General features: G+C 36.6%; 1 protein-coding gene across 2 annotated transcripts in view; it reads left to right on the top strand.

Annotated features, from left to right (window-relative positions):
• Positions 1–14281, top strand: part of PKHD1L1 (PKHD1 like 1) — a 128555-nt gene that overhangs the window by 97625 nt on the left and 16649 nt on the right. For both annotated transcript variants that reach the window (XM_082720013.1, XM_082720014.1), the window contains exons 52-58: positions 1099–1258; positions 1804–1975; positions 5461–5549; positions 6393–6541; positions 8379–8508; positions 9827–9945; positions 10616–10745. In XM_082720013.1, the coding sequence (XP_082576139.1) occupies positions 1099–1258; positions 1804–1975; positions 5461–5549; positions 6393–6541; positions 8379–8508; positions 9827–9945; positions 10616–10745 (949 nt within the window). The remainder of the gene's footprint in view (positions 1–1098; positions 1259–1803; positions 1976–5460; positions 5550–6392; positions 6542–8378; positions 8509–9826; positions 9946–10615; positions 10746–14281) is intronic.

The raw sequence follows: 14281 nt of genomic DNA, 5'->3' as shown, positions 1-14281 counted from the left end.
GAATGCAGCCTACTTCCTATCCTTAGACCAGTTGTTAGGCCCAGAATGTGCTTGCCTCACATGCTGACCTGTCGAAGTCCTCACACACTTCATGACCTACCCTAAATGGAAGAAGCAAGCTAAAAAAAGGAACTTTGTGAGGAATCAGATGTAAGCCATATCTTTGCCATATTCCCCCAAATACTAAGCTTGGGTCCTCTTATTATTACCATGAAAGTAACTAACATTTATTGAGTGCTTATGATATTCCAGGTACCAGGTAAGGACTTTAGAATTTGTATTTTAAAATATACCAAATATAGACAATGACCGGCCAATTCCTGTCATAGGTGTGCCCACCACCGAGCTCTATCTGGATCATTCTATAAATGATCATTCTGTAAATGTTTCTGTGAAACATTCTTTGAATTTTTACTTTTTATTTTTTTTTATTTTTTTTATTTTTTTTAAAGATTTTATTTATTTATTTGTCAGAGAGAGAGCGAGCGAGAGTAAGCACAGGCAGACAGAGTGGCAGGCAGAGTCAGAGGGAGAAGCAGGCTCCCCGCGGAGCAAGGAGCCCAATGTGGGACTCGATCCCATGACGCTGGGATCATGACCTGAGCTGAAGGCAGCTGCTCAACCAACTGAGCCACTCAGGCATTCCTGATTTTTTTTTTTTTTAGAGAAATAAACATTTTTGATGAAATGAAAGCCCCCTCTATGGCCCCCTCTATCGCATTCCCCACTCTCCACCTCCAGTGGTCACCAATGAACTGGGTGTTTTCATCCCCATATGTGTTCTTCTACTTACACTGCATATGTACATCCAAGAATAAGACCGAGCATTGTTTTAAATCTTTTCAAATACTACAGAAATAAAACATTCTCCAAATACGCGCGTGTGTGTGTACAGAAAGATCATCATTGCCTTCAGATAGAGTTAGCATTTTTGTCATAGGCATATAAAATGTTGCTAAACAAAATATGAAAGTAGGATGACAAACTAACACCAAAACTTGAGTCTAAATATAAGGGCTAATTATATGTCATCAAAATTAATGTATGTTATGCAGGATATTGACATATAAAATCATATTTGGGGGCAAACACTTCTAGGAAGAAGATTATGTAATTGTATCTCATAACTTCACTCAAAATCCTGATATGTTTAAAGTTATTGACATGAGGAATGGCTCTTCAAATCCGCTGAGTTGGAATACTAGCAAGAATGGAGACTGGCACCTTGAAGCAAACACAAGTACTCTATATTACTTGGGTATGTATTCATTAGGCCAAAGTGATTCTTTTATCCAATGCTTTGTCTGAAGGAAGAGAAAAATTGCTTAATGGGCAAATATGTTATAGAGTGTCCTCTGTATAGTATGATTCAAGAAATGTTTGCTGAGTAAAAGGATTGGAGATTAAATTTATGTTGAAAAAGACCTTGAGTTGAATAAAGAGCTTACATTTTATGTTTGGAGATAATGCCAACATGGTTACAAATGGCCCTAACATTTATTTCACAAAATTAGGGGAAATGAGTACAAAGGAAGCTGTCAAATATTTTGTTTCATGTTTTAGCATTTTATTATTTGGCGGAACTAAAAAATATTCAAGAATAAATTTTGAGTTCCAAATTTTTTTTTTGGTCAGGACATTTTGTGTGCTTCTCAATAAGATATGTGCTTTTCATCAGAATTTTTTCATACATATCCCATACATTTGAACCTCTACCAAGTTATCTTCTAAAGAATATTTTCAAATTGCCATGATTTTGTCTACATTTCATCATCATATTAATTTAAATTGTTTCACTTTCAGTGTCAGGACGAAATGACGTTCAGCAGAGCCAGCCCATTTCTGGGACCCTGGATCCTGATGTGAAAGATGTGGTTATTAATTTCCAAGCTTACTGCTGCATTCTCCAGGACTGCTTTCCTGTACACCCCCCATCAAGAAAACCAGTTCCCAGGAAGCGACCAGCCACATATAAGTATATAGGCCTTTTGTTTGTTAATACCTTCCATGGCACTTGACAGAATTCTTTTCACATGTCACTCTTGGGTGAGAAAATAATGTCCTCATCCTGAACGATGCCTTGTAAGTCACAAGTCGCTTTCACACTCAGTACTTCACATGGGCCTTATAGCCACCCTGATGAGAAAATGGAAAAAAATCTCACAAAAGGTTTTGTGTGAATGTTACTGGTAATCTTAGTAACTTGCAGAATGTTGGATATGGACTATTAGACCAATCCTCTTATGATAAGGTGAGAAAGCTGAAGTCAGTGGCCTTTAGTGAATTATCCAAGATCACAGAACTTCTTGGTGACACCTCCGGAAGAGCAAGAGAAATGAAATCTCATTAATCCAATCCTTTCTTAGTAGGTAGTGTCTTTTTGTCTACAATAACTGTCAGGGCCAAATCTCATAATACAACTTATTTAATTTTGTTTTGAATGTGTGATCCCCTAATATCTGTTAATTCTTACAGTTAAAAATGATTTTTCTATCTTTGAAACTTACATAACCCTTTATCTTTATTTTTCATGTGGAACATCACTCTCTATCTTGTGTTATAGTAATCATCAGACATCATGGAACGAGCATGTGAGAGTTGGTACTAGTCTTTTAAGGCCGTTAAAAGTATGATCCTGATCTGATGTATATTTGTATCTGTTAGGGACAAATGGTAATCATAAAAATAGCAACTGTGTTGAAAAAAGCTAACATTTCGTGGGCACATAATAACCCGCTTCTATGCATCAAACACAACTCAAGTTTTTTTATTACTTGAATTACATTCCAAAGTATACAGATACAGCAGTAACTATTATACATAAGAATAATAATTGAGGGGCACCTGGGTGGCTCAGTGGATTAAAGCCTGTGTCTTCGGCTCAGGTCATGATCCCAGGGTCCTGGGATCGAGCCCCACATCGGGCTCTCTGCTCAGCGGGGAGCCTGCTTTCTCCTCTCTCTGCCTGCCTCTCTGCCTACTTGTAATCTCCATCTGTCAAATAAATAAATAAAATATTTTAAAAAAAAGAATAATAATTGAATTTTTTGATATATTAATTTGATCATTAAAAAATATTTAAGCACCTGCTATGGCCCAGGCACTGTGCTGAGCACTGGAGGGTCAATTGTAAACAACACAGATGTGGTCCTGGCCCTCATCCCACTCCCATTCTAACCAAAGAGATAGACGCCAACACAAGCAAGCAAGGAAACAAAAGAGTAAATGAAAAAAAGCACACGAGTTTGAGTTGTGATAAAGGTTATAAGGGAAATGGACAGGCAGCTGGGAGAGAGTAGTATGGGAGGGACCTCCTTTTGGTACAGTGATGAGGGATAGTCTGTCACAGGAGGGGACATTCCAGCTGATACCCAGAGGGTGAGGAAGAGCTGACCATGTGAAGGGTGGGGGAGGAGGGTGCTAGGCACAGAAAGCATCCTGGGCAGAGGTCCTGCTGTGGGAAAGAGTCTGGCATATCCAAGAACAGAGAAAACAGCGTAGCTGGACCCCTGTGAGCAGAGGAGAGTGGCCTGGAAATGGTGTTGGAAACAAGTGGAAATCAGACCAGTCAGGTCATGCAGGCAGTTAGTCTTAAGAAATAGAAAAAGCTTTTAAATGATTTTCATCTGAGAAGCAATGTACTCCAAATTACATTTTGGAAAGATCACTTTTGCTGCTCTGTCAGTATTACAGAGGGCTGGTGGAGAGAGGAGGGAGGCTCCTGAAAAGACTTTATTTTATTTTTTTTCACGAAAAGATTTAGAGAGACATGCCATTAGGGTTATTGGCCAAAAGTCCTTATATAGTCTAAGGTAGATAAAATTATTGAAAATTTAATTAATATTTATTATGTTCTCACATGGTAGATTTAGATTGGTCTAGACCAGGATGTGATAGAGGAATATGTTGGTATGCTAAATGTATATGTCTTAACATATAGCTTCCCCCCACCCCTGACAGTATGAGTTCTGCTCACTAGAAATAGCTATAATTGGATTTATTAATTTATATTATACAGATAGCTATCAGTGAAAATAAACAGAATCTTGATCCAGGGTGGGTACCTCAAGATTAGGATACAAAGCCCTTATTTGCAACACACATATGGTTTGTTTAAGAGGTGTTAGGCTCTATGGATCATAACCGTGGGCAGTAAGAAGAACAATATATAACATGCATATGCTGTTGGGGATAAGAATGAAAGGCTATTAATCTTGAAAAAAACTAGATAAAATCAATGATGGAATCATACAATGCTGGTCAGAATTTTAGTTAGAAAGAGAACAATTGTTAAACATAACTTTCTCGGAAATTGCTTCCTGAAAAATAATGTTTTATTGTTAATTCTAAATTAACTGCTAATCTTTCTTTTAAGCCTAGTAAAACAAAATTTTATAATGAATTTTAACATGTTTCTTAGTTATAAAACTTAATAATTCAAATGTATAATGTAAGTACACTTCAACCAAACTATATATTGACTATTTTGTAGAATTCCAGAATTCGTATCATGGAATTTTTAAATTTCTTACTAGTTCTGGAAACAACCTCTGATTGTAAATGTTTTCCAGTGGGAAATGCCATCAACTTTATAATAATATTCTTTGCAACAATTTGCATTGGGGTGGTTTCTGGAAGGTATAATGATGAAAAGTGGAGACTGCTTCTCCTCCAAAGCACTTTTTCTATCTGTTTCAGATGAGCATAACCTTCACTCTGGTCGCAGACATGACATCCCTGATCCCAGCCCAGGGCATTAACCTCATTGATGCATCCTTACCAGTTCAGAGACTACCCTTCTAGCCTTCCCTTCACAAAATCGAACAACCCTATCCTCTCACTGCCCCCATGCAGTAGCACCATATGTAAGGATCTTTAAAGGACAAGGGATGAATTTCTTTTCACTTTCTACCATGTGAAATCTTTTTTTTTTTTCTTTCAAGATTTGTTCATTTGAGAGATAGAGTGAGAGAGAGAGCAAGCCAGGAGAAGGGCAAAGAGAGGGAGTGAGGGAATCTCAAGTAGATTCCCCACTAGGCAAAGGGCCTGAAGTGGGGCTTAGTCTCTCCCTGAGATCATCTCCTGAGCCAAAATCAAGAGTCTGATGCTTAATCCATTGAGCCACCAAGCACCCTTCTACCATGTGAAATCTTATAAGGATATTAAATAATTTACATTTTAGCTAAAATCTGGGTATCACAATGAGGATCTAATGGGAGAAAAGGTGATTCGGACTGTAGATGAAAAGGAAGTTTTCTTTAATGGAGAAAAAAAAAAAAAGCTGTACGTATAGTCATATGTGTTGTGTATTCTACCAATTGTACTTATTAGCTTGCCTGCTTACTGAAATTGTAAATTCTCTAATTTGCGTTCTATCATCCCAAAACATGTAGTATAAGGAGATGGCCATTAAGTATGTAAAGGTAATCCTTAGTGGAACTATTTCTCTTCTCTTTTCAGCTTATGGTCCAATGATTCTTTCTGGCAATCATCTCGAGAAAATAATTATACTATACCTCACCCAGGAGCAAATGTGGTTATTCCTGAAGGTAAGTACATAAACATAGACAAAATGCCTGTGTTTGTGACATTAGGATAGATAGCACAGCGTTAGAATTGCACCTCTATGCCACACCCCTTGAGAGAGCAAATGTGAAGAGATGGATTCTAGTAGTGTGTTGTGGATACCAGACCTAGCCTTCTGGGTTTTACATGGATTTATTTATTTTTTTTTCCCTAAAAATTTTATTTATTTACTTGAGAGAGAGAGAGAGAGAATGAGAGAGAGAGCCTGAGAGGGGAGAGGGTCAGAGGGAGAAGCAGACTCCCTGCTCAGCAGGGAGCCCCATGTGGGACTCAATCCCGGGACTCCAGGATCATGACCTGAGCTGAGGGCAGTCACTTAACCAACTGAGCCACCCAGGCACCCCTGGGTTTTATGTGGATTTAAACATGAATATTAAGGATAATAGATTTTCTGGAAGAGTCAAGAATAAGTCATTGTGTGGAAAAAGGGTTATAAACTTTGAAACCAAGACTCACTGGTAAGGGTGTCAGTGTTTTTATCTATAAGCTATATATTTTTTTCTTTTTAATTTTTTATTTTTTATAAACATATAATGTATTTTTATCCCCCAGGGTACGGGTCTGTGAATCGCCAGGTTTACACACTTCATAGCGCTCACCATAGCACATACCCTCCCCAATGTCCATAACCCTTTCTCCCAGCCCCCTGCCCCCAGCAACCCTGGGGGGTTGCTCTTTTGTGAGATTAAGAGTCACTTATGGTTTGTCTCCTTCCAAATTCCACCTTGTTTCATTTATCTATAAGCTATATTATGAATTATATTTCTTATATTGTTTTTTATTTCTTATATTATATTGTTTTATAGGAACATGGGTTGTAGCAGACACAGATATTCCACCAATGGAAAGTCTCATTATTTGGGGAGTTCTGGAACTAGAAGATAAACATAACACAGGAGCTGCAGAGTCTTCTTACAGAAAAATTGTTCTGAATGCTACCTACATATCACTTCAGGTAAGAGGGAGGGTCTTACGGTCTATACCTTTATTAGTCAAATTCTAAGATGTTGGCTATTTCCTGAAAAAAATTACAAGAAAGCATATTCATGGGCGCCTGGGTGGCTCAGTGGGTTAAGCCTCTGCCTTTGGCTCAGGTCACAATCTCAGAGTCCTGGGATTGAGTCCCGCATCAGGCTCTCTGCTCAGCAAGGAGCCTGCTTCCCTCTCTCTCTGCCCGTGTCTCTGCCTACTTGTGATCTCTCTCTGTGTCAAATAAATCAATAAAATCTTTAAAAAAAAAAAGAAAGCATATTCAATTGATATGAATAAAAACCCAATTGACTCTAACCTATGAGATGCAAGCCTCATTAAGTCCAACATATTTCCACTCTCCTTTCAACTGGTGGCTACATATTCCTTAGGGAGTAATTATGCTACTTCTTACTGTGAAGTTTGCCCATTTTTAATCATATGTAGAATATTTATATTACTATTAGGTAAACCTAAACCCGCAACTTAGTCTAACTACTAGAGAATCCCCAGGAGTTCTGGAAACAAGCTATGAAGTGCTGTTAAAAGTAAAAGTGTTTAGGGGTGTCAGGATGGTTCAGTCAGTTAAGGGTCTACCTTCTGCTCAGGTCATGATTCCAGGATCCTGGAATTGGGCTCCTGGCTCATCGGGGAGTCTGCTTTTCCCTCTTCCTTTACCCCTCCCCCAGCTCATTCTCACTCTTGTTGCTCTCTATCTCAAATTTTTTTAAAAAGTAGAAGTGGGCATCTGGGTGGCTCAGTTGGTTAAGCAACTACCTTTGGCTCAGGTCATGATCCTGGAGTCCTGGGATTGAGTCCCACATTGGGTTCCTTGCTCAGCAGAAGTCTGCTTCTCCCTCTGACCCTCTCCCCTTCTCGTGCTCTCTCTCTCTCACTCTGTCTCTGTCATAAATAAAAACAATCTTTTTTTTTTAAGTGTGTAGTAGCTTTTCTTTGATAAAAATAGGGCCTTAATGGGACACCTGAGTGGCTCAGTGGGTTAAGCCTCTGCCTTCGTGATCAGGTCGTGATCTCAGGGTCCTGGGATCAAGCCCTGAGTTGGACTCTCTGCTCAGTAGAGAGCCTGCTTCCCTCTCTCTCTCTGCCTGCTGTTCTGCCTACTTGTGATCTCTGTCTCTCTGCCCAATAAATAAAATCTTAATAAAAAAAATAGGGCTTTACTGCTTTAAAAATTTCAATATCTTGGTATTTAGATGCATGAGCTTTGAGGTAAATTAAAGTGTCAACTGAGTCCTTAAGCCTCACTGTCAGTTGGGAATTTGGGTAAGATATTTAACCACTTTGAGCACCAATTTTCCCGCCTATCAAATGAGAATAATAATAGCAATTCATGGGTTTAATATAAAGGTCAAATGATATAATTGATATAAAGACTTACACATTATGGCTGGTATGGAATCAGTAAGCATTTAGTAATAGCTGTTATTATTAACAATGAGGGCCCCTACTTGGCCATAGCATGGATGTAAGTGTGAAGAGTGTATTTCGTATATGTCACATGGTGCAAAAGAAAACATGATCTGTCCAAATGGTACGAGTTTTGGTGTAAGCAGGTCTCAGTTTTAGGTACTGCACTGACCATAAGTACCTACTGAAACTGACTTTGGAAAAGTCACTTAAACTGCCCATCCCAAAGTGACAGAGTTAAATCAAGGTCACTTTCACATAGATTACTGTTCTTCGTATAACAGATTTCATTTGTTTTCACTAGAGGCTGCCAATATCTTCCTAATTCCTTTATTGCGGGTGAAATTCTTTTCTGCTCAATTTTTAAGTATCAACAATTTTCTGCTTCACTGCAGGGAGGTAGATTGATTGCTGGCTGGGAAGATAACCCTTTTAAAGGAGAATTACAGATTGTTCTTAGAGGAAATCATTCTACTCCAGAATGGACTCTTCCAGAAGGACCAAATCAAGGATCAAAGGTCTTAGGTATGTATTTCCAAAGATACTAAAAGTATCATATCAGTCTTGAAAATCTATTTTAAAACATAGAGCACTAAAATACTTATCAGTTCAAGATCAGTTCAAGATGTTATGATATCAGAAACTTTTATAGACATTTATTTACACTAAAGGGTTATAAAAATAAATTTAAAAATTTTAATTAAAACATCTTACCCTAAAATAGGTATAGTTGTGTGTATTTGAAACTAAAATGCAATCCATTGCAAAACTAACATAAATCTTTCAATATGTGTATTATTTCTCCAATCTGGTTTTCTTTATAATTTTCCCTTTATATAAACAAGCATACTTCTTCATATTTTGGTGTCCTTTTCCTTAAAAGCTAACTTTTCTGTACATTATTCCACTTACAGTTTTAATAATCTGTGAACCAACTGTCTCTACTATGAGTTATCTAATTGTAACTGAGGCTAAACTTTATATTTTCCAGTCAGATTTGTATGGCTGCCCATATTCCTATCTAAGCCTGGAAAGTAAAGGAACTGAGAGCATTTATTTGCTCCTAAGTAGTAACCACATTCATTAACACTGATGGATATTTATTAGAAAGATACATACAAGCATGGGCTGCCATTGCTTTCCCACAGAGTCCCTAAAACAGTGACAGCCAGGAAAGAGGAACATAAAAAATAACATCAGATTGAATCAGTCAGCTCCCCACTGGTAAATGTCCCAAGACAGACAAATTCAGTCTTGAAAAATATTTGCTTTTGTGAGCTTATTTTTTTGTTTGTTTCAAATGTAGCATTTCAAACAACACAAACAATATCAAGGAAAACTATTAAGAAAAAATATATGTCTTTCCAATTCTACCCCATCATGAGGAAACTAGTATTAATAGTTAGTAGTTTTTACATGTCAAACTAAAGATAATAAGTTTACTTACTCAGTTAATGTATTATGGATATCTTTCCAGATCAATATTTATAGATAACCATCTTCCTTTTTAAAGTATATTATCCTACTGTATTAGTATAATTTATTCCATCATCCTCTTATTGATGTACACTAGAATTTTTCCAGTATGTTCAAATATTACCATAGTAGGCATCCTTATTCACCATATCCTTGGGCAGGGGCTTTAATTCTATTGACCAGATTCCTAGAAGTGGGTCAGAGGGTCAAAGTCTTCTTGTATAGCCCTGAGCAAATAATCCAAATTCATTCCATTCCTTCTAAAATGTCCAATCACTTATTAAAATATATCAATGTACTGTTTCATTTTATACTAGCACCTCACTCAGTACTATGTGGTAAATAAATAGAAGTTTTTCTCCTTCAGGGGTATTTGGCGAGCTGGATCTTCATGGAATTCCACGTTCAATATATAAAACTAAGCTCTCAGAAACTGCAGAGGCAGGATCCAAAGTCCTCTCTCTAAAGGATGCTGTGGATTGGCAGGTACAGGAAATAGTATGTGGTGGGAACTGAAAACACATAGTGGGTCAACTTAAAAAGATTTCTTACTTTCACGGACATTGACTTTCTTGTAGGATTCATCAACTGAAAAATGTATATTTTGTATTAGCTTATACTCTAAAGCTTACCTCAGAGCAGGTGTTTAAAACTTGGGATCTTTAAAGGGCCTTCAGAATATATAAAGATATTATTTATATATTAGTTATGAAAGGAAAATATAAAAGTTTTTGAGTAAGAAAAGTTTTTTATGTCTGTCTTTCCCACATTTCAGGAATACCAAGAAATAGTTAATACATAAAAAGAAAAAGTCTGGGGAAATTTTTAAGTCTTAAGAATATTGTGCTGACCAGTTTTTAATAAAAATATGAATATATTTGCTTTGATCTATTTAATTTTTTAAAAGTATATTACCGATGATTTTATTTAATGACTGAATTAAATTTGAGGAAATGTTGAGATAAATCAAAATTTAAAATCCTTAATATCAAACTCAAGCATTTTATTTTTAGAGACTTCAATGTATAGTTTCTTCTGATAATACCATGTTGATAATCAGATATGAATTAAATTAGAACTTTTAAACTGTTATTATTTAGAAATAGAAACCTAATTTAAAAATTGTTCTTGAATTTGGCACTTGAATTTTTCTAAGGAGGGGGAAGAGATTGTGATAACAACCACAAGCTATGATTTCCACCAGACAGAAACTAGAAGTATCATTAAAATCCTGCATGACCAGAAAATTCTCATTCTCAATGATACCCTTTCCTACACTCACCTTGGTAAGTGACTGTTTTCTAACTAAATAGAATTGTAATTAAATGTCTTGAAATACTCACATTTTTAGTGCTCTCCTTTGTAATGATTCAGCAAATATTCAGCAAAGACTACTATATAATATCTCATGGGACAAGACTAGCACTTTCTGTCTTAAACAATCTTCTAGGTGATTTTGTAAAGGATTTATTTATTTATTTATTTATTTGAGAGAGTGTGAGCACTGCTGGTGGGGTGGGGTTGGGTGGAAGGGCAGAGGGAGAGGGGCAGAGAGAATCAAAGAATCTTAAGCAGACTCTCTGCTGAGTGGGGAGCCCCACACAGGGCTTGATCTCAGGACCCTGAGATCATGACCTCAGCCAAAATCAAGAATCAGACACTTAAGTGACTGAGCCACCCAGGTACTTATGCACACTGAATTTTCAGAACCTTTGACTCAAGAGCATCTTTATCCTAAATTTAAAAGCATCATGGGGTTATTATAAGATTGCGGATTATAATTTTTTGGTGTAAATAGAAGAAATGCTTTTGATTGCATTTCATGTTGTAAATTAAAAAGTATCATGGAGGGATCTAAGATGGTGATGTAGTAGGAGGACCCTAGACTCATTTTGTTCCTCAAACACAACTAGATAACTATCAAGTCATTCTAAATACTCAAGAAATCATTCTGAAGTCTAACCGAAGAAAGTTCACAGATAGAAGGAGAGAAGAGGCCACATTGAGGAAGGTAGTAAGTGCAGAGACTTGGTTTGGGGGAGAAACAGATCACAGGCTTTGCATAGGGGAGGAAGCCCTGGTAGCAGAGAAAGGCAAGAGAGAGCATAGCACACAGGGGCAAGTATAAGATGACCACTTCCCCAAAACCATTGGCTAGGAAAACGGGGGCTGATTTTCATGAAGTTTTGCTAAACCAGATGTGTAAGAAATAGTAAAGGGAACTCTTTGAGTGGAAAGCAAAGACCAAAATTGATAAAGACAAGAAAGGAATGTAAAAATCTCCAGAAACAATGACAAAACAGGTAATAAAATGGCACTAAATACATATATACCAACAATTACCCTGAATATAAATGTATTAAACACTCCAATCAAAAGACATAGGTTGTCAAAATGAACAAAAAAATAAGACCCATCTATATGCTGTCTGCAAAGTCTCATTTTAGATCTAAAGACACCTGCAGATTGAAAGTGGGCGATGGAGAAATATTTATCATGCAAATGCATGTAACAAGAGATAAAGAGATGAAGAAGGGCACTATATCATAATAAAAGAGACTATCCAACAAGAAGATCTAACAACTGTAAATACTTATGCCCTGAACATGGGAGGACACAGATATATAAAACAATTAATAACAAACATAAAGGAACTCATTGATAATAATACAAGAATAGTAGGGGACTTTAACACCCAATTATAGCAACAGATTATCTAAGCAGAAAATCAATAAGGAAACAATGGCTTTGAATGACACACTGGGCCAGATGGACTAAACAGACATATTCAGAGCATTTCATCCTAAACCAGCAGAATACACACTCTTTTCAAGTGCATGTGGGACATTCACCAGACTAGATCACATACTAAGTCACAAATCAGGCCTCAACAATTACAAAAAGATTGAGATCATATCATGCATATTTTCTGACCACAACACTATGAAACTTGAAGTCTGCAACAAGAAAAAATTTGGAAAGGCCACAAATACATGGAGGTTAACCAACATGCTACCAAACAACAAATAGGTAAACCAGGAAATCAAAGAAGAAATTAAAAAATACATAGAAACAAATAAAAATGAAAATAAAATGGTCCAAAACCTTTAGAATACAGCAAAAGCAGCCATAAGAAGGAAGTATATAGCAATTCAGGCCTATGTCAAGGAGCAAGAAAAATCTCAAACAATCTAACCTTATACCTAACAGAGATTGAGAAAGAACAAGAAACAAAGCCTAAACCCAGGAGAAGTAGGGAAATAATAAAGATTAGAGCAGAAAAGAGATGATGTAGAAACTTAAACAACAATATAACAGATCAATGAAACCAGGAGCTGGTGCTTTGAAAAAATTAATATAAATTATAAACTCCTAGCCAGACTTATCAAAAAGAAATAAGAAAGAGCTGAAATAAAATCACAAAGGAGAGAGGAGAAATAACAACCAACACTACAGAAATACCAGTAATTTTAAGAGAATATTATGAAAAACTATGCCAACAAATTGGACAACCTAGAAGAAATGGATGAATTACTAGAAACTTGTAAACTTCCAAAATTGAAACAGGAAGAAATAGAAAACTTGAGTAGGCCAATAACGAGCAAAGAAATTGAATCAGTAACCACAAATCTCCCAATAAACAAACATTAAGGACAGCACTTGATGTAATGAGCATTGGGAGTTACATTCAACTGATGAATCACTAAATTATCTCTGAAATGAATAATATAGTATATGTTAATTAAATTTAATTAACTAAAATTTTAAAAAATAGTGCCTTCAAAAAATGGTGTTGGGAAAACTGGACAGCAACATGCAAAAAATGAAGCTGGACCACTTTATTACACTGTACACAAAAATAAAATCAAAATGGAGGGGTGCCTGGGTGGCTCATTTGAGCATCTGACTCTTGATTTCAGCTCAGGTCATAATTTCAGGGTCATAAACTTGAGCCTCCATGCTCAGTGAGGAGTCTGCTTCTTTTTCTCTCTTCCTCTCCCTCTGCACCCCACTCAAATAAATAAATCTTTAAAAACAAACCCCAAATCAGTGAAGGACCTAAATGTGAGGCAGGAATCCATTAAAATCCTAGAGAATACAGGAAACAATTTCTTTGACAAAAGTCATGGCAACTTCTTACTAGACATGTTTCTAGAGGCAAGTAAAGAAAAGCAAAACTGAACTATTGGGACCTCATCCAGATAAAAAACCTTCTGCACAGTGAAGGAAACAATCAACAAAAGTGATAGGCAACCTTTGGAATGGGAGAAGATATTTGCAAATGACATTTCTGATAAAGGGTTAGTATTCAAAATCTATAAAGAATTTATCAAACTTAACACCCAAAGAAGACATAAAAATGGCCAACAGACACATGATACTCAACACTCCTCGTCATCAGAGAAATACAAATCAAAACTACAATAAGATATCACCTCACGCTTGTCAGAGTGGCTAAAATTAACAATGCAGCAAACGACAGGTGTTGGTGAGGATGTGGAGAAAAGGGAGCAGCCACTCTGGAAAACAGTATGGAGCTTCCTCAAAATGTTAAAAATAGAACTACCCTATAATCCAGCAATTGCTCTACTAGGTGTTTACCCAAAAGATACAAAAATACTAATTAAAAGGGATACAAGCTCCTCAGTGTTTATAGCTGTATTACCAACAATAGCCACATTATGGAAAGAGCCCAAGTGTGTCCATCAGCTGACGAATGGATAAGGAATAGGTGGAACACACGCACACACACACACCTGCACACACACACGGTAGATTATTACTCAGCCACCAAAAAGAATGAAATCTTGCCATTTGCAAT

This window comes from Mustela nivalis (genome assembly GCF_964662115.1).
Source record: "Mustela nivalis genome assembly, chromosome: 2".
Taxonomy (NCBI): Eukaryota; Metazoa; Chordata; class Mammalia; order Carnivora; family Mustelidae; genus Mustela; species Mustela nivalis.
The sequence above is the reverse complement of the archived record's forward strand: the minus strand, read 5'-3'. Positions and strand labels throughout refer to the sequence as shown.